Here is a 21,537-nt window from a genome sequence, read left to right on the forward strand (position 1 = left end):
AGATCACAAACAAACAAACAAACAAACCCCTTAGACTGTAGTATGATAGTTTGTTTCACCATCATTTTGTGTAAACCATTGATTAAAATCTACCAGTGAAATCGCATAATAACTTTATGAAAAGGCTTCCATTAGAAAGTCATTATAAATGATCTTTTTCTTGGTCTTATAGACTCTTTAGTAAATTTTAGATTTTGTCCTTTTCCGATTTACTTACACATACACATCCAGACACACATACAACCACGCCAGAATGACTTTGAGAATATTTTGAGAAGTAGATTGGCTTACTTAAAAATGAATTCCTGAAGAAAGCAAAAAAAAAAAAAAAAAAAGGCTTAAAAAATCCCACAGAAATACTGTTTGAAGGACAAACCTGTGGGTGTTTACTTTCTGTTGACATTTTGGCTTGCATCTCTCCTGGAATAGTTCATAAACAAACAAAATCAGGGCTTCATGCTGTTAGACAGCACTCTATTAAACTGGACTTCTTTTTAAAAAGGTTGTTCCAAAATGTATAATATGTGTACAAACCCCAGACTCAATGATTTAGATTAGTTTGGTACTGGAGAAGATTGCATTATAAAAAAGAAAGGTGAGTGCATGTCTTTTGTGATAAAGTATATTTTTCTGTTTGACTGATATCTTCAATTGTAGATGAAGTCTGTGGGTGTTTTAGATATACCAGGAACAGGCCAATAGAGTATATATAAGTTATGGCCCAAATGATGGAGATTACTTTATAAATAAAAATAAAAATAAAGATTTCTGAATTGATGTTGGGGAAAATTACATTTTAAACAACTATTTTAACAAAACACCTACTTGAGGTCTTGGGAAGGTTCTGCTCTGATATGGGGTGTCTCCACAGAGTGCCCAAACACTGCCCCTTCAGTGCCTAAAATAAATACATAAATAAAATACAGTACAATTATACTGGGAAAAAAAAACACATTCAAATCTATAACCATCAATTGACATTCTAAGAGAAAATACTTGCTTGATTCATTTGTTTATGCTTCTGCATCTCATTATTAATAAGCTTTTCTTCAGATTCAACATGTATTATTTGTATTAAAGAAAATGTTATTGCTTATGGCAAAGTTTGGATTAATAGTACTAGAAACTGCAGTCGCCTACGTATCTATAGAAGAGCTTTAACATAAAAAATGGAAGTCCAAATTTCACAGCACCGGAGTGCCCACCAGTAGGCCCATCTCAACACTTTTGGAGGGATCATATTAAGGGTTAAAAATTAGTAAAAAGATAAAGAACATAAATGTGAATAACAAAAAAATCTATGGTCAAACTTTCAGAACTGTTCAGTGATTTTGTGTGCCTCAGATTTTGTGTGCCCAGTTTGAGACATCTTTCATGTCTCACATTCCCTCTCCAGGAGGCATTGACTCACTAATTTACTGATAACATTTTTGAAAGTGGCTACTAATTCTAAAAGCCTAAATTTTTGGGTGCCCAACAGGAGACACCCTGGTGTATGTTACTGGACACCCAAAAATTGAGACGCACAGAATAAGTGAACATTTCTGAAGACTCAATTTCTATAAGTATCTACAAGTTCAGATGCTTAAACAAAGGCTTAACTAATAAGGTTATTTTACCATTTTCAGTCAAAACTGGGTTTTGGTGAAAAATTAGGTTTTGAGAAAATGAAATTTATCATGAAAAGCATCTACTTTCCATAGAAAAATGTTGACTTTTCAGTGAAGAACTGAGAAACACAGAAATGTTGGGTTTCAACCAAATTTTTTCTTTTTTCAACAAAAAGCTGAAAGTTTGAGACAGCACACCTCCCCTTGCCCATTTTTTCAACAAATTCTATTAACAAACATGCTTAAGTAATACACGAATCTGTTCCCAAATAGGTTAATCTCTCCTGTACTTAATTTAGCGTCTTCTCTCAATCTAGCCTGTTGATATGGACCATGCACAAGCACTCTGCTCTACACTCTGGCAGTGGACCTTTATTTGGCATGCCTTCACATTTTTAAGTGCAATGCAATGGTAGGGATTAGGCATTGTTGGCTCTTGGGGCAGAATAAATGTCACCCAGTTTGGTTTCTGACGAACAGATCTAAGGCAGACTCGGCTGGCTGGTTCTTGTTCACATGCTCAGGGTCTAACCAATTGCCATATATGGGGTTGGGAAGGAATTTCTCCCCAGGTCAGATGGGCAGTGACTTTGAGGGGATGGGATTTTACATTTCTTTGCAGCAAGTCTGTGTGGATCACTTGCTGGGAATATCTGTGTATCTCTGATTCAATCATTTCCCTGCCATTGCAGAAGCCTCAAGCACTGGTACACCTTTGTCCCCCCTATTCTGTGACTGTGGCACATAATAGTCTAGTCTTCTGTGGGGTTCATTTACTTTGGTCTCATTTCTATTGTCAGGTTTAGTGAGTGGGTGCTTGGAGATGTTGATCACCTGTGCTATACAGGAGGTTGGATTAGTTGATCTAGCTATTCCTTCTGGCCTTAAACTCTATGACTCTAGGAGTGTAATGTGCCTCTCCAATTAAGAGGTGCTCAAGGGTGGGGAAACAGGAAGACTGACTGGCTGTCTCTAGAAAAGGACCTGCTGCTGAAAACAAGATAGGGTGGTTGCTGGTGGGTTGGCCCCAAAGCAAATATTTTCAATCCTCTAAAAGGATCACATGCTTACACAAAAGGTTCAGTTTGAGATTTGAAAGAATGTTCAGTGAGATTCTTATTTTATCCAAACTAGTTTTGTCCATCTCAGATAAGTGATAATTTCAAAACCAAGATATAAAATTTCACAATCTTTTTACATTTTAAGACTTTCTTTAAAACATGCTGAAGAAATTTGGCAAAATTTAATATGCATCCCATTAAATATAATAAAAGGCCATTTGCAAAGTAGGAATAATCAGGCATGACCAGATTTTTGAAGACAAAAAACAGAGCCCCAGGAAAAGATGGCATTCCCTATGTCTTCCTGCAAAAATGAGATCCCAGTTGCCTGGTATTAACTGTTATTTTCAACAAGTGCAAACAGTTCTACTGTACTCCCACTTCCTGGAAGAACTCGATAACAGTGCTTGTCTGCAAAAAGGCGCGCAAAACAACCCCAGTAACTGGAGACTCATCTCTCTGTGCTCCACCATGTATAAAATATATGCCAGCTGTGTTGTGGATAGGATTACAGACTGATCAGTGAATGCAGGAGCCATTAGCTCTATCCAGGAGGGCTTCATGTCTTGCGAAGGCTGTTATGAACACAGGTTTGTCCTTTAAACTGCCATCAACACAGCCTGGAGGGCATGGAGGCAATGAGCCATAGCATGGCTCAACTTGGCTAATGCCTTCAGCTCCATGCCCTAACAGCACATTTTTGCTGCAAGAGTATGGGATGCTGGAAAAGTTTCTTCAGCTGGTCCAGGAACTTTATGAAGGTTGCATGGAAGGGGAGAACCCCAAAACTCCAATCCAAAGTGGCATGAAGCAAGGCTGTCCCTCAGCACAATTGTTTATAAACTAGCCCAGGATCCACTCATTCAAGTGAGCTCCAGCAGTCAAGGTGGCTTTGACCTGTATAGCAATAGCGTGAATATCTTGGCCTATAAAAATAATCTGGCTCTGATTGCAGATAGCCCTGAGAGTCTCCAACGAATGCTCAAAGTCACCAGCCAGGCTGCCAGCTGGATGGGATTCCGCTTCAATGCTAGGAAGTGCACATCCCTGCATATTGATGGCAGTAGAAGGGACTCAGTCCAGGCAATGCCATTTAAGATCCAGGGTGAGCACATGATCTTCCTTGAGAGCGGACAAGCATACCGACATCTTGGCATGCCCATGGCTTTTCATGTCCAGCAGATGCCTGAGGATACCATTGTGGAGATGTGGTCAACATTGACTCCTTGCTGCTGACCCCATGGCAGAAGATTGATGCCTTGAACACCTTCCTTATCTCCCATATTTCTTTTGTCCTGAGGGGATCTGCCATGGCGAAGGTACTTCTCAAAAAGTTGAACAACACCAATAATGCAGTTGGAGAAGAAGTGGATGTTTCATCACATCTCGCACAAGCAGACCAGTGCCAATGTCCCTTAAATGGGTGATCACTCATGCATTCCACCTTCTGAGATGCCCAGATGGTATGGTGAGGAACATCGAGGCGAGTGCTGTGTGTGACATCATCGGGAAGTGAATCGCCAGAAATTCTTCCAGCCAAGATGTCACCACATACCTGAGCGGCTCCCTGGAAGGTGAATTTGGAAGAAACAAGGAAGACTTTGTCTCACTTTGGACTTGTGCCTGCCACACTATGTGAAGGCTAGAAAAGTGTATTGCCTGCCAATGGATGTGGTTGAGGAACAGTGGGAACTGGGAGTCCTGGTGCCACAGGTCAAGAATACAGAGCACACAATATCACTCTGAGAGCTAGAACCATGTTCAGGAGAACCTAGAAGGATGCCATCTACTGGCAGTACGTGGAAAACCTGAGATAGAAGTCGGACCAGAGTAAAGTCTTTGAGGTCACATGCAATTGGAATGACAGCTACTGCTTTCTTTTTAGGGCCATTTTCACCCAATTTGTGGATTGGAGATTCATCTACAGGACCCAGCTCAATTGCGTCCCACTGAATGGAGTTGTTCAGCATGGGAATCAGAACAAGCAATGCTGAAAGTGTAGCTATGCCAATGAGACACTTCCCATGTTTTGTATAGCTGCAAGCCCCATTCCAGAGCCTGGAAGCTGCGCCACAATGCCATCCAAGATTGCCTAGTCAAACCCATCCCACCACCTGTGGGGAAGATTGCCATGAATTCTGTTATCCCTGGAATGGACAGTCCAGTGCAAACAGGTAGCATCATTATTAACAAGGAATAGAAGAGGATCCTCATGGTGAACAACAAAGTTTCTTTTGAAAACAGGCCTTCCATGACACCCGAGCTCAAAAGGTGGAGAAATACTTCTTCCTTGCCTATGCCTTGAGAGTTAGGGGTTACAAGGTTCAAATACATGCACTGATCCTCAGAGCCCTGCATGGGCTCCCAGTAACGAGCGAGTGTTACAGGAATGCGGAATCGGTCAGCATTAAGCTTGACTGATGCGGCAAATCATGGTGTCGGACACCTTCAAGTGATCAAGGGGCATCTATTTAGAACTTATCACCAGACATTGGCAATACCAGAAGAAATGAGCTAGAGTACCATTAAGAAGCAAAGTTGGGAAAGTAACTGAAATACTTCTTTGATGGATTGTATTTATTTAGGGACAACATATCCTAAATTCTCAGTTACTGAGTGACAATTTAAACATTTGCTTTCCACAAGCTCATCTTCATATAAACTTTTTTGAGAGATGTATCCAAATATTTGGATGCTAATATTCAAACTGTGTCATTAAATTTATTAACCTTAATTTGGGATATTGCAGATTATGTATTATGTGAATTTTATCACTTTTGAAATCAAAGTTGCTCTTTTTGGATAATTTAAGCATTATACCGAGATGAATAGAAACTTTTTTATTAATCCATGTTATAGATAATTTTAACGTAAACTTTAATAAGAATGCTATGAGGACAGAAAACTTCAAAAACTCACTCAGACAAAAGTGGTATTATTCTTTATTCTCTGCGACACAGGGATAGAACATATAACAGCCATTTTTATTACTAACTTTATGTATTTTAGTAGATAGCAATACAATACATATATTGTTAGTCATTCAGCAGATGAGAGCTTTATTTATTTATTTTTGAGACCATACTGATATCTATTTTTGTTTATTGCCTTTGTCTTTGAGCCATATTTTATTTTTGTTACCCACTCTCTCTATAAACTTTCTATCATCTTTACTAAATCAATAGCTATGTGCCTGTAAGCTCTTTTCCTCCCTTTTTTAAGATGGAATAGTGGACTTTCTGTAATAAAAACAGATTCAGTGCTATGGCATAAAAGGGTTGTCACTAGACCATTGATTATAAAAGGGAAAAAACAAATGAAATTAATATATTTATTCATTATATATCACTAGAAATAGGGTCTAGGAGAACTTCCAATATTCTAATAGCTGATTATTAAATCGTCTAGGATTAAATACTCCATTTTTTATCAGTTCTGATATTTCTTGTTTTCTGAACACTACCTTTAGTATATTTAAACATATCCAAATTTTACTAGATAAATGCAAAGATACGATCAACGGAACAGATGCATCATTCTAAATGTAACAATATTTTAAATGCTTTGCTGAACTAAACTATAACAATAAGATTTAGAAAACAGCTATAGCCAGCAGATTAAAGAGCAAAGAGAACAGAAATATGATGTTAAATTAATTTATTTGTATATTTTGCATTGATAGAGGAAAAGTGTGCTCAATTTGAAGCCCCAGTTAAAACTGAAGGATGAGGTTGATTTCCTTGGCTAAAATGATGCTAGTTATTCTTCTTCTGAAAACTACTTTCACAGGAGAGAGTTTTTCTGAAATGGACGCTGCTACTGTGGTTAACAGAGAGAGGGGATTTAGGGAGATCTACAATAGGCTGTAATAGCAGCAGGTATTGATATACCTGAGCTAGCTTTAATCTAGCTACTTGGGGTACCAACAGTGAAGTCACAACAGCACAGACTTCAGCATGGATTAAAGATCTAGGCTTTCATCTCCAGAGATGTAAGTGCTGCAAATCCTTATTTAGGTCGCAGTGAAAACCAGTTAGGTGGATTCATTGCAGCTGCATGTTTTAAAAAACAATGTATGGGGCAAATCCACTCCTCACCACCAAACCAAGCTGAGTACTATGGAATCTACAGGAAGGGAGAGGGAGAAACACCACAGAACAGGAACAAAGCTCTGTTATGGAATCTACTATGTTGTATGGAGTAACCTTTGCAAGCTACTACTGCCAGCAGACAGAGATGAGGAGAAGAGACGGACTGGGGCATCTGTATAGTGATAACTTCACCAGCTATACTCTTATGTTTTCCTGCTCAAAACTCAAATCCTGTCTCCACATGTAGTGCCATGAAGGGAACTCTTGTGGAGCTGAATTCCTTGCCATAAAGAGGGTGCATCCTGCCTATCACCAACTCCTCTCCCCTCCCTGGCCAGCAAAACTGCACACATTTCACACCCAGGGGGCCTTCTGCAGCTGGGAAAGTGGGAACAAGACTTGAATTCATCAGAAATTTGGCACAATTTAAAACGACCGTCAGTCTCTACTTATGAGAGGCCCAAGATTGTAATAGCAGAGTTGGTGGGAAATCAAGATTGAGGTGCTTAGGGGAAGCTTGAACAAATCATCTCTATACCGGAGCCATATTCTAATAACATTCTACTGCGTTTGCCAAGCTATCATTAATGTCAAAGACAATTCTGTGCAAAGAATGAGGATAGAATATGGGCCATAACTGGCTCAAAGGCAGCATTAATAATGTTTCCACTTTCATGAGTATAACATTTGCTTATGAATTGAGAGAGATTTTTTCCTGTAACACAAAATTTTAAAAGGCAAATCCATTCCATAAGCAGAGGGTATTAACATGAAGACAACTAAACCAAGCAGCTTTTAAATTTTAGCTCTGGGGACTAAATAGAAACCTTAAAGACACAACTAATGTTTAAAAGACAGATGTGTTCCCCTTTACCCTCAGTAACACAATCCCACATACTTTTCTTCTCTCTCTCAAAAACCTAAAGTATAAACTTGTTTTATAGTAAATACTTTGACACATTTCTGAGGTTCTTCTGTTCACTAGGGAAATACAAGCACATATTTCTTACTCCCTAGCAGAAGAGATGTGTTAATATATAATTACCTTGTTTTTAGCAAGAAAGGTGAAAAAGATCAATCACTCAAAATCTACTGATATATCTCCTGTGATAAAACAGGAGGTTAAGAAAAACCCAAACAATTGGCATAACAACTAAAAATATCTTATTACTAGTAACTAAAAAGAAAAGGAGAGTGGCTATGGAATGTACTGTATAAAGCTAACATATTTTAGGTATCTTTTCTCTCATCCATGTATATGGAGAATGTGTGGTGCATAACTCCCATTAGTACTACAGGGAACTGTAAACTTAAGTCCCTAAATTCATTGATGGGAGATTAAACCCCTTTCTCCAGAGTTTACTATAAAATTACACTAGAAATGTCTCTCTATAAATACTACACGCTTCATCATAAATCATATCTTTAATGTAAAAGTGTGATTGGTTTTCTGAAGGCAAATTTGGATAAATAGGAAGAAACGTACCCTTTACTTCTTACATTCTGAACATGAATATTTGTCCTCAAGAATAAGCCAAAGGATATCTTAGTCCTACTTGTTTTACTCAGAGATAAAATATGTGTCTTCTTTTAATGGAATGTGAAAACTGCTTTATCTGTTACCCAAGGCTGACAAGAAGAGACAATATGAATGAGTGAGAGTTAAAAAAAACTATGAGAATTGAAATGCCACACAGAGAAAAGTCCTTCATCAGGATAAGGAAAGTCCTTTCAAAAGTTCCTAAAGTTAATTCAAAATATGGGTAATCTCTCTCTTTCAGTGACGGAAACTTGGCAGGACTGGATATCTCCGGAAAGAGATGTAAATCTAATGAAAATCCAAGCTAGAATACAGTTTCACTTGCCTATATTTATAGAATTGTAACCCAGATTTACACTGAGGAGAATGAAAATCTAGGCAGAGATTAATCCATATAAAAACTAGAATCTTTTAGCCCTTTCCAGTATACCACAAGGTGAAGTAGTTAGGGAACTGAATTCAATGGAACATGACAGAGAATGGATAACAATAAAAAGTGAACCTTTCAGTGGAAATAAAATAGAGAGGGCTGAGTAACGTGCAAAGGAGGTAAAAGCAAAATCACAAGTATGATGGAAATTACTTCCAACTCTAGCTCTTGAAGAGAATGAGTTAACAACATTACAGACTTCATTTAGAAAAAAAGCATCCCCGGGAAAGAGCCTAATGGACAATAGGGATAATCTACACAGAAACACTGAAAGAAGTTAAAGCAACCTGAGGCAGAATGGATACAAGGAAAGAAATCCCCAGTATACACTGAGAGTTTATAAATGGCAGGTTTTTAAAAGACATTTATCTGACAGAGAGCACAGCACAAATCATATTAATCCTAATTTAGTACAAGCAAGAAGTAGTCATGCATTCCCAAATTGTATTCCCCCTGAAACTATGGAAACTGAAAATGTATACTTGACAGATGTAAACTACTTACTTTTGCTCAATTTACTAGTGACTGAATTTCAGCTTTTGGAGAATGACAAGTTTCATTAGTATATCTGGAAATACAAAGTTGATTTTGGTAATAGATGGTGTTATCTCATTCAGGTGCTCATGGAGAAATCCTGTTGGTTCACTTATATATATATCCAATAAACTATGTCTCGTTTATTCTCAAAAGAAGTTTGGTAGCATTCAGTGCCTTACTAATAGGCTAGCAATTAAAGGGCCAGATCCGGCATTATTGATTTCACTGTACATTTTATGGGAACACCACATTAAGGAATAGTGGAGTAATTACTCTGAAAGGCTTATGAATGAAGACAATCCAAGAGTACTATGCCATTAGATAAAACCAAATCAGAATTGGGTGGCATTAATCCAAGAAGAAGTTTTTGCAGAAGCATTGATCAATACAAAAAAAAAAAAAAAAAAAAAAGTGAGTTCTTGGCCCTGATGGCATACCAGCAGAAGTATGGAAGTGAAAGTAAGCATGAATAATTTGGCACAACTTTTTAATTTCATCATGAGGTCTGAGAAGATGCCTGATGTTTGGAGAAAGAGCACATTAGTATCGCTATTTAAAAGAAAAGGAGGCAAACAAGACTGCGGTAGCTACTGCGGCATTAAACTCATGAGCCACACAAAAAAGATCTGAAAGAAAGTTATTGGTAAGAGACTATGAAAAGAAGTAAAGGTCAATGCCAATCAATTTCGATTTGTGTCAAGCAAGTTAACAATGAATGCTATCTTTGCATTAAGATTGCTTGTGGAAAAATATAGTGAAAAGAACAAAACCCTGCACATAGTGCTCATTGATCTGGAAAAGTCTTATGACATATCCTGAGAGAAGCCATCTGGTGGTGTATGACAATGAAACAGATACCTGAAGACTATATCAGATTCATCCAGGCCATGTACAAGGATGCTGTTACCACAGCTAAAAGGTCACGTGGAGAAATTGAACAGTTTCAAGCAAAAATCAGTGTACATCAAGAATCAGCACCACGCTCCTTTTTGTTCATGTTGGTGCTTACAGAAAACATCCAGGGTGGCACCTGGGTGCATAGTTATTGCAGATGATACAGTGCTCCTGGGGGAGAAGAAAGAGGGGGGGAGAAGAAGGTTTAGAGGCACAGAGGTGCCTACTTGAAAGAAATGGCATGAAAATCAGAAGTAAATCAGAGTATGTGATCTGTAGATTTCATATCATCTTGCAGCAAGACATGAGACTAAGTCTTGGGATGCCAGTCACTACCAAAGATATAGAAGTTCAAGTACGATAGTACAAGATAATGGTGAACTCCACAATGATCTTATAAGCAGAACAGGAAAGACATGGACTACATGGAGAGACGTGAATAGAGTGATCTGTGAGAGAAGAATACCTATCAACTTGAAAATTAAGATCTACAAAATGGTAATTAGGCTGCACTTTTGTAGGGCTCCAAATTCTGGGCACTGAGAAGATGGATGCTTGGAGTGACAAGGATGGACTATGTTTGGAATGAACCAATTAGAGGAAGTGTGATACCAGTTATAGAAAAGCTGAGGAATCCAGGCTCAGGTGTTTTGGACTTGTGAAAAGAAGATCAGAAGAATGTATAGGAAACAAGTTGTTAAACTTCGACATGGAGGGTGAGAAAAGGATTGGAAGTCCCAAAATTAGATGAGTGGATGTCATACAAAAGGATTTGATCAGCTGCGGAGTTTAACTTGATCAGACTGGAATGGAGATGGGAGAAGGCTTAGAAGAAGATTACAGTGAATTTTGGATGGAGTATCAAGCCTAAAGTCAATGAAACAGGAACCAGAAAGCTGTTAAATTATTCATTGTGAATAAAGGGCTAGATACTGACATTGTCCTGCCCGCTTGCCACTTCTTTTGCACCACAGAGCAGGTAGCAAGGTGGCTTAACTGGACAGCTGAGGATTCTCCTAAAATAGGAAGGGAGGTTGTGATGCCCTGGACAGTGCTATCCCCTACAACTGTGAACTTTTTCTAGGCTCCCTGAAAATATAAAGGGATGCATGGCAATGGTTTTCCAGACCACAAAGGACAGCCTTGTCACAAGCTTGTCAGAATCTGTAGGGAAAGTGAGAATAACGTGTGATCTTCAGGAAAAATCAATGACAAATTTTCAGTCCTAGTGATCAATGCCTCATAACTACCATCTTAAGGAAGAGAGCTAGAAACTTATTTACTTAAAAAAATAGCGAGATTCTCCTTTACTTTTTTATTTTTTCCCAATTAGAGAAGATCCCTAAAAAGGGCAATTCTGTTACACTATCTGTAAATATCTATGACAGAAACTGGCACATAAAAGGAAGAAAAAAAATAGATTCCCAAGTTAAATGCCAGAAGGGACCAATAAATTTCATTCTGTTACCTCTGTATTGAGCCCAATAATTTGTGTTTGACCAAAACATAACTTCTAGAAAGGCATCCAACCTTGATCTGAAGATATCAAAAGATAGAGAATTCATCACTTCCATTGGTAAGAGAACTTTATGAAGTGTTAGTTTTGTGTATATATTAGGATGTAGAACTAGTTTGTCCTACTAAGTTTAAAGGAGAGTGTAAAATTTTCATTATGTCTGAAGCTTGAAATTTAAGTAAAAGTATCCACAGTCTAACTTTCAAAGAGAAAGAAAAGTAATTAATCAGGATTGCTCTGCCACTGCAGGGACCTTGAAATTACAGTCTTTATGCTCTAAAAAGCTTAATTGAGCTAGAAAAGCTGAATAATTTTTGCACTATGTGTTGAAAGTTAATCTTGTTTGTTTCTCTCCATAGGATCAGCCATTCTCCTATGCACTATAACCTGTGAAGGCTTGATTCATGTTACAGCAAACACAGGAATATTCAGCCAATCAGAAACAGTACATCAAGGCATCACTTAAGCCCACATTCATTTGACTTTTGGTATTTAAGAAAAGAAAAGAAAAGAAAAAATGAGTTTAAGGCAGTGCTCCTCAAACTTTTTATGCCACTTTCCACCCTTTACCCCCGTCCGCACCCCCTCCTCCCAGCTGGGGCCTGGAGCGGGATCACTGTCAGGGCTGGAACTGCGACTGGGACAATGGTTGAGGTCTGGGGCCAAAGCTGTGACTGGGAGGCAGGGATGGTCTGGGGCAAGAATTGTGTCTCTGACTTAGTATGGAGATGTGCAGGGCTGTGGCTGGGCTTGGGGCCATGACTGGGTGTGGAACTGCAGCCCAACCAGGAGCCAGAGGCCAAAGCTGGGCCCACAGCTGTGGCTGGTGGTGGGGCTGGAGCAGAGCTGAGGCCAGAGTGGGGCTGGGTGACACTCCAGTTCTCCAGAGTGCTTGTAGCCCCTTCCAGCTTGGTGTCATCTGCAAATTTTATAAGCACACTCTCCACTCCATTGTCCAAGTCATTAATGAAAATATTTAATAATACTAGACACTAGATCACCCACCAAGTTTGACAGCAAACCAATGACATCTGTTCTTTGAGTATGATCTTTCAAACAGTTGTGCACCCAACTTATAGTAATTTCACCTAGACCACTTTTCCCCAGTTTGCATATGAGAATGTCATGTGGAGCTATGTCAAAAGCCTTACTAAAACCACGATACAACAATTTTATTGCTTCTCCCTATCCAGCAGGCTAGTAACCCTGTTAAAGAAAGAAATTAGGTTGGTTTGGCATGATTTATTCTTGACAAATTCATGCTGGCTATTCCTTATAACCCTATAATTCTCTAAGTGCTTACAAAGTGATGGTTTAATAATATGTTCCTATCAAAGCTATCAAAGTTAGGCTGACTGGTTTATAATTCGCCAGGTAGTCTCTGTTCCCCTTTTAAGAGGCAGGTACGTTTGCCATTCTTCAATCCTCTGGGACTTCACCCATCCTCCACGAGTTCTCAAAAATAATTGCTCATGTTTCAGAGATAGCGTCAGCTAGTTACTTAAGTATCCTAAAATGAATGTAATCATAATTTAATCCTGCCAATTTGAATACATATAAAAATATTCTTTCACCATTTCTTTCCCTATTTTGGCTTGTGCTCCTTCCCCCTTGCAATTAATATTAATTGTGTTGAGCCTCTGGTCACCATTAATCTTTTTAGAGAAGACTGAAGCATAATAGGTATTAAACACCTCAGCCATTTTAGCTCTCCTTCCCAATAAGTTGAGGGCCTGCACTTTCCTTTCTCTTTCTTTTGCTCCTAATGTCTCTAAATAACTTCTTCCTAGTGACTTTTATGTGCCTTGCTAGGTATAACTAATTTTGTCCCTACATGTTTTTGCTATTCTTTTGTACTCCTTAGCAAATTTGCCCACTCCCTTGTAGGATTTCTTTTTTGATTTTCAGGTCATTAAAGAGCTATTGATGGAGACACATGGGCTTCTTACTATTCTTCCTGTATTTTCTTTACACTGAGATAGTTTGCAGTTGCACCTTTAATAGTGTATCATTGAGAAACTGTCAGTTCTCCTGAACATCTTTATTCCTTTAGATTTTCCGTCCATGGAACATTACCTACTAGTTCTCCGAGTTTGGAAAAGTCTGCTTTTGAAGTCCATTATCCTTATTCTGCTGCTCTCATGCTTTCTTTTCCTCAGAATCATGAAATCTTATTTCTAGGGCTGTCAAACGACTAAAATTTAATCATGATTAAACATGAGATTAAAAAAAATAGTCACAATTAATTGCAGTTTTAATCACACTATTGAATATTAATAGAATAACATTTATTGAAATATTTTGCATTTTTGCTGGAGCCCATGGCCATCCCGCAGCCCTCTGGCAACTCCTGGTTCACTGGGGTGCCATTTCAGATTTTGGTTTGGTGTGAGACAGCACTGCTCTTTCAGCAGAGCACTCAGGAGCCTGAATGCTTTTTCAGCCAGCAGCAGCTGCTGTCAGCAGCACTCATTCCTGATCCAGGAACAGCAGCAGAAGCAGACAGGCTCCCCCTGTTCCCCAGCCCCAGCTCAGCAGTGATCACTGTACACAGTACACTGGCAGGGGGTTGGGAGACACCCAACATCAGCCTTCACCTCTGCTCTGTGCACCAGACAGGCTCCCGGTCCGGAACAGCAAGGGTGGGAGGGAGGAGACAGCAGCAGCAGTGGAGCAGGGCGGTAGGAGGATTGGCACCTCCGCCTCGGAGGCATGCAGCAGAGCCCCCCTGAGCATGGCACCCTGAACCCATGGTGGTCCTTCTTGCCTACCCAAGACTGGCCCCATCCAGGGGATGGTACTGCAGCTTGTGCATCCCTCCCCGCACAGCTGATGCGGAGTCCCATCTGCAGAGGTGTGCAATTAATGCTCGTTTAAAAAATATGCACTAATTTTTTTGAGTTAATCACATATGTTAACTGCAATTAATTGAGTCCTACTTATTTCATTATCACTTTCACCTAAATTGCTTTCCATCTTCAGATTCACAACTAATTCTTTCCTGTTAATCGGAATTAAGTCCAAAATGAGTTGCTTCCTCCACTTTCTGAAACAAAAAAGTTGTCTCCAGTACATTCCAAGAACTTATTGGACAGTGTGTGTTTTGCTGTTTTACTTTTCCAACAGATGTCTTGGTAGTTATATTCCCCCACAACTAGCAGGTCTTGTGTTTTGGAAATTTCTGTTATTTGTTCAAGAAAATGCCTCATCAACTTCCACTACCTGATTTGATAGTCTATAACAGTTGCCTACCATGATGTCACACCTATTTTTCCCTTTATCTTTGCCTAGAGACTTTCAACTGGTTTGCCTCTTACCTCCTACGGAACCTCAGAACAAGCATACATATTCTTGGTGTATGATGCAATGCCTCCTCCCTTTTTTCCTTGCATATCCTTCCTGAACAAGCCATACCCCTCTTTGCCAATATTCCAATTCTGATATTTATCCCACCAAAACTCTGTGATGCTAATTAAGTCAGAATTTATCTTATGTACTAACACTTTCAGTTCTTTTTATATATTCTGCATACTCCATGCATTTGAGTATAGACATCTAAGATGTTAAGCAGGTTATCCTATTGAGTCCTCTTGTTCCTATGACCCTATTTTCATTTTCCATGCCCCCCCCAACATCTAGCACTTTGTTCAAAATCATCATTTTTATGCAGACTTTTGGGCTTTTGTCACCTGTCCCTTTTGAAACTAGTTTAAAGCCCTCCTCTCTGGATAGGTGAGTTGGTGCACAAAGATGGTCTCCATCTTCTGGGTCATATGGACCCCATCTCTTCCCAGCAGTCCTTCTTCCTGGAACAGCATCCTCTTGTTGAGGAAACTAAAACCCTCCCATCAATACCATTTGTTCAGCTATGCATTCATCTCCAGGTTGTGCGTGTCTCTGCCTAGGTTCTTACCCTCAACTGAGAGGATGGACGGGAAAATCATCTGCACCCGCAACTCCTTCACCCTTGCTCCCAGAGCCCTGTAGTCACAACTGATCAGCTCACAGTCACACCTGGCAGGATCATTGGTGCCTACATGGATGAATAGGTAGTGATCAGAGGGGTGGATGAGCTTGGCAACTTTTCAGCTATGTCTTGGATGCAGGCTCCAGGCAGGCAATACAGTCTGTAGGACATCATGTCAGGCCAGTGGACATCATGTCAGGTCAATCAGGTTGGCAGGTGGATGCCTCTGTCCCTTCAGAAGGGTGGCCTCGACCACCAGCACCCTATGCCTCCTCTTCTTGGCTGAAATGGCTATGAGACTCCAGCCCTGGGGCAGGTTGATCTTCCTCGTCAATCATTAAGGTTTGCTCCTTACTTCCTGTTGCCAGTTCAGCATACCAACCCTTGACCGTGGTGGATGGGGTATTTGTATTTTTGTAATTATCGTACATGTTCCTGCTGCAGTATAAAAGTGCACTCTCTCTCTCTCTGTCACACACACACACAATCTTTGTATTTCTATCTAAATAGATAAATAAATAAAATGTTTCATTGGGCACAGGAATAATAGTATTTGGGTGAAAAATTGTTAAATCAAGATGATTAAATAAAGCTTTTTAAAAATCATGTTTACATTTAATATTCCGGTTAATCTTAAATTAAAAAATCTGTAAGGATTTACTAAATACATGATTTTTTAAAATCTTTTTCATAACAAACTATTTTCCCCTAGGATATATATATATATATATATATAATATACAAAAATAAAAAAAAGATTAAGTATGATAATTTTCTGCTTGAAGTGGGTACAGTCTTCCTGAAAAGTTTCAAGACCTAGATATATGGTTAGATTTACAGCTCACATTTAGAATTCAAATTAAGCAACTGCTGAAAAAGACATGGTTTTCTTTTCTTAAATAAATGTTGTAGCCCAAATTCACTTGTTTCTTACACTGATGTAAACTGTTCTTGGTTTATACTAGGTGCAAGAGCAGAATTTGGCCCTGACTGTCTTTTCAATAGCAAACATTGTAGACTAATGTCAGGATTTAGGATTATGCCAGTATTGTCTATGGTTATGCATTTCAGACTTGTCACTAAAGAACTGAAACTGTATTTTTAAGATTAAAATATTATCCAAATTATACAACATACATTAAAACTGTTAATAAATAAGTACATACTTTGTCAAAATATCTACAAATGAATATAATATTCTATGAGGATTTAAATGATAATATATATCTACATTACATCAATGTATGCCAGTAAAGAATATTGGAAAACTCCTATTCATTTGACAGCTGTGTAACCCACATAAGGCTTCATATAGCCACACAAGCTGCTGAGAGACTGTCCTGCAGCTGGGATCTCAGGATTGGAATGATACCTGGGGAGTACTCGGTGTGGTCACTGACTCCCCTAAAGTCTTAGCAGACAATGGGTTCCTCTCTGGCTTCCTGACAGAGGGAAGAAATTCAAAGGCCTTAGGTTACCCAAATCACTCTCCATAGCTGACATATTCAAAAAGAACTCCCTGCTAATTTGAGGTAAAAGGGCTCATCAAGTCACAGTGTCTTTCTTCATGACAATCAGAAGCTTGATGGAAGGAAGTCTCCTCTCCAAAAAACAGAAATGAGGCATCCACACTTGCTCAAAGGCAGGACCTCATTTTCAAAAACAAAGAAACTAAGCCTGACACCTTTTCCTATCTCCCACTTCTCTGTTAATGTCACACAAATGGAATTACAGGATCAACTGCACTGTATGCAGGCCAACTTGGGATGGGTGGCAGTGATAGCAAAGATGGTACTAGGACATGGATTGGGGGACTAGGAAGGATGTTCCTGTATATTCCAAGACTATTATACAGTTAGGCTACCATGTAGCAAGGACTTCTGTCTTTTCCAGTTTCCTCCTGTCTGACCACTCTCCTGAAAAGGTCATATAGGAGAGTTATGTACGTCTACTGCACCAATCACCATACTATCGGCAAGTCAAAAACAAACAATAACAAACATCTTTCCACTCCATTCTTCCCCCCCAGAGGGTGAAGTTAGGTTGATATGTAGTTGTGGATGTGTTTGGTTTTGTTTGTCTGTCTATCTAATTTATGGAATTGACATGTTATATGTTGCTTTATGGAAAAGGAAGGTAAAATACATTTGATTTGGAAGGGAATGTGGTGATGTTTGTGGTCAGTCTCAGTCTGAGTGAATTCCACAACTTTGTTCTTGACCTGGAGGAAGCCCAGTCTCCCTCGCACATGAGCTTCACCTTTAAGAAGTTAGGTAGATCCAGTGTTCTCGAGAGTCAGTGTTCTCAGTCATGGGAAGTGGGGATTCTGGAGACTGAGGCAATTTGGTAGGTATCCTAGGACCCAGACCATTTAAAGCCCTGAAATTAAGGAGTGAATCTAAACTTGATGTGAACTTCAATAAGAAGCCAGTGCACAGGAGCTGTGTAATCTTGAGAAGCTGTTTATGATGAGATGTGCCACTATTGCACTCAGCTCCTGGTTTAGTATTTTCAAGGGTGATATTTTTAAGGTCAAACAAATTACTTTGCAATAATCCACCTGGGAGGGATTAAAAAAGGCACATCTGACAGAAACCTGGTTGACATTGGCAAGAATGGGACACAGATTATTAGTCAGTCAGAGACGAAAAGTGTTTCTTGCAGCTGCTAGAATTTTTTATTTCCTGTGGATTCCCTTTTTGCATGAGGTTGAAAGAGAAGACAATTGCTGTTCTTGATGCAATTTTGGCTGATCTCAGTCCGTGGTGGGGGATTAGGTGAGTTAGCACAGATCTTGCAGTATCAGCCAGCCAGGACTCTGCAATTCTGGCTGCATCTGGACAATGAGATCATGACTGGTAAGATACTTACTGACTGCAGATCTGGCATTGATTGACATCTGTTTGAACATTTGGACTTATTTTACTTGTGTCTTTTTCTCATGGTAGATAATATTTATGTAGCTCTGTATTCTTTGGCATGCAGCTTTCCTCCCTAGGCTACAGGCATTAAGGTCCCATAGATCACTATAGCTCTACTGTCAGAGGCAGAGCCTCATCCCCGCCAAAGGCTAAGAATAATAGTCTGGTAATGGCAGATGAAGATTGAGCACAAACATATGAGGAGACAAATAGGGTCTTGCTGCTAACTTGTAAGTGTTGAGAGCTTAAAACCTCTGTAAAGGCTAATATGTATCTATTTAAAGGCTTTACAATATGGAAACCAGCCAGGATCAATGTGGAATATTTATTTCTCCTTTCAAAATGCAATTCCTAAAGCTTTGCCAACACAAAAGTCAAAATTAGATCCTGCAATTTGGAAGTTTAACCCCTAAAACAGTAAATCTTGGATGATGAGGTCCAATCCTGAAAGCTTTGCTAGAGACAAACAATCATTCTTAACTAGTTCTAAAGTGAGTCTTGTGGTAAGTAGGGACTATGAAAGACTGTAGAAAAAAAACCACCCTCAAATGTTGATGAATATCTAGCAAAGGAAGCTGCTGTGAGAGAATATCAGAGTACTACTTCTGCTTCCTGATTTGTAATTATTAAAGATTATCTTTGAAAACCATGTGCTGGTGTAGTAGCTGGAAACTGCTGGATTCCTTTTTTACTAATGAAACTGTACTATTCAGGTTTATACCTCTGAAGGATGAAGCCGCTCTAGGACAATATCATCACCGAAGTTTTAGAAATATAATGAGTGTTGCCATATAATCAAACACTCAAGCAAGTCTGATATTTCATCAGTAGAGGGCAGTAATACACATAAAAATTCTGGGAAGACAGTTGCATAAAAACAGGGTAATATGTACATGATTTTTTTTTTACTCCACAATGCTTCATTCCACAATGCTCCACAATGCTTTCAAATACCTCGGAGTACAAGAGGAAATAAAAAAAGATGAGAAAAGTCCTCATATTCCTTCCTAACATAATGAAGATACATTGATATTATTTGCTTTGCTGCCTAGTAGGCTAAATTGGAACAAAAATATTAACAACTTAGATTACTGATAGTCATAGATTTTAAGCAGAAATGTGGAATATATTAAAGCTATAATATCAGTGCTTCAGAAGATAGTGAAGAAATTTATATTTTGATATTACCATTAATTCTCTTGATTATTACCTACTCTGACTGCCTTTGTAGTCATGCTCTTTCTAAATGTTCTGTCTTTGTGCACTGGAACTAAATTGCACAGCTGAATACAGCACATTCAAACCTGTCATTACTACAATGCAAAAGGGAAAATGACTTATTTAGGCATGTCTTAACTGTAGTTTAAAATGGAAATTCTGCAGCTGTGAGGGAAATGGTAAAATGTAGAACAGTAATTTTGTCACTTTAAAATATTCCCAACTCCAATAAAGCATAACTGTGAAACAAGCCTTTTCATTTAGCAACAAAGTGGAAGCAGGTGTATTTTAAAGCAATTAACTGCAGTGACTGGGAACAGAAATGGCCATGGCAGCCAGAATATGTATGTGACCTTTATTCATCACAGAAAGGTGATCATGTTTACAGTGGTAAAGGAGCAGTTTCTGCAGTATATTGCACTATATCATTTCAGTAACTTTAAAGAGTTTGCTTGCCAAATGAATTGTGTATGTGCTCACAAAACTCCCCTTCAAATATTTTAAGAACTATTTTGTGAAGAAACAGAATCACCGATTACTTTTTTCCTTTTCTCCTTTTTATATCATTTTAAAAGGGGTGTTGGTTTCTATTTTATGATTTTTATAGAATGTATCATTGTAACTACAAGGAGATTCAATTAAAAATTTGAAATAATTAATTTGCATACGCCACTCCCCAGAGGAAGAGATGCTTTTAGAACTGTGGCCAGCAAGTCTTGGAAGACCAAATGTTACCTAAACATGCAAAAAGAGCCAAATGTAATAAAAAACCCCCAGTCAATCAACTGCTAACCCAAACAAATGAGTGCTCTGAAGTTCACCAAATTCAGGCTCTGCCAAACCACTAAGGCTGTTAACTGAGTATGTGCTGTTGACGTCCAGAGAGAAATCTACCCTCAGAACATCAGCAAAAAACATTCCCAATTTTGTAACCGATGCAGCATGGTACAAAGTGAGACGATGTCTCAGGCCATCCAGAGTTTTAAAGATTATCATTAACATGTTGGAATGCTACTGGGAAGCAAATAAATAACCAGTACAGACACTGACCTATATGTACTGTAACTAATTAGTCTTTTATCTTTTTCACTAGGACTTTCCCACCACGCTCCTTCTCACTAACAATGGTACTAATTTCCCAGGTCAATGCTTTTAAAAAAAAAACAACAAACGTTTGAGTTAATGTTCATTTTGCAGCCATAGGAAACCAATGAAAGCAAATCTATTCACAATAAATCTCTATTTTCAGGAATATATTTTCTAATTAAGAATTTTCTAATTGTTCTCTTTGCTTTCAACTCAAATTTAAGTCAACTCAGGGATGCCATAGCAGAAATGACAGAAGAGGACAATTGCTACACCAAGAAAACTAAAAGCAATCCTAAGACCTTAAACATGAAAGACACTTGTTGATAAATACCCTCACTGCACAGTATGCTTTCATTATTGGGTTTTCTTCATTCCACACTGTGAGAAATGCAATCTGAGTGTAAAAATAGATAAAGAAAGCGGTCCATCATTTTGGTAATGTGGCTGAAATAAAATAGTGGATATAATGCAGCCAGTTTAAAATAAATATTTTAAAAGAGATGATTCCCTTTTCCCTTAATGAGAAAAGACAGTGATAGTTACATAAATCCTTTAACATATAACTACAAACTCTACCTCCTTCTGATGACCATAAAAGTAAGAAAAAGCATTTCTCCAAAGGGCCTTGCATCCTGCCACCCGTGGAGTTCACATTGTTGATCT

The 21,537-nt window shown here is 38.7% G+C and overlaps 1 protein-coding gene across 6 annotated transcripts in view; it reads right to left on the reverse strand.

Annotated features, from left to right (window-relative positions):
- Nucleotides 1-21,537, reverse strand: part of SGCZ (sarcoglycan zeta) — a 764,963-nt gene that overhangs the window by 35,171 nt on the left and 708,255 nt on the right. For all 6 annotated transcript variants that reach the window (XM_067530568.1, XM_067530570.1, XM_067530571.1 and 3 more), the window contains one exon: nt 826-898. In XM_067530568.1, coding sequence (XP_067386669.1) covers nt 826-898 — 73 coding nt within the window. The remainder of the gene's footprint in view (nt 1-825; nt 899-21,537) is intronic.

The sequence above is a fragment of the Emydura macquarii genome, unplaced genomic scaffold, assembly GCF_026122565.2.
Source record: "Emydura macquarii macquarii isolate MOO-44397 ecotype Brisbane River unplaced genomic scaffold, CSIRO-AGI_Emac_v2 contig_3108, whole genome shotgun sequence".
Taxonomy (NCBI): Eukaryota; Metazoa; Chordata; order Testudines; family Chelidae; genus Emydura; species Emydura macquarii.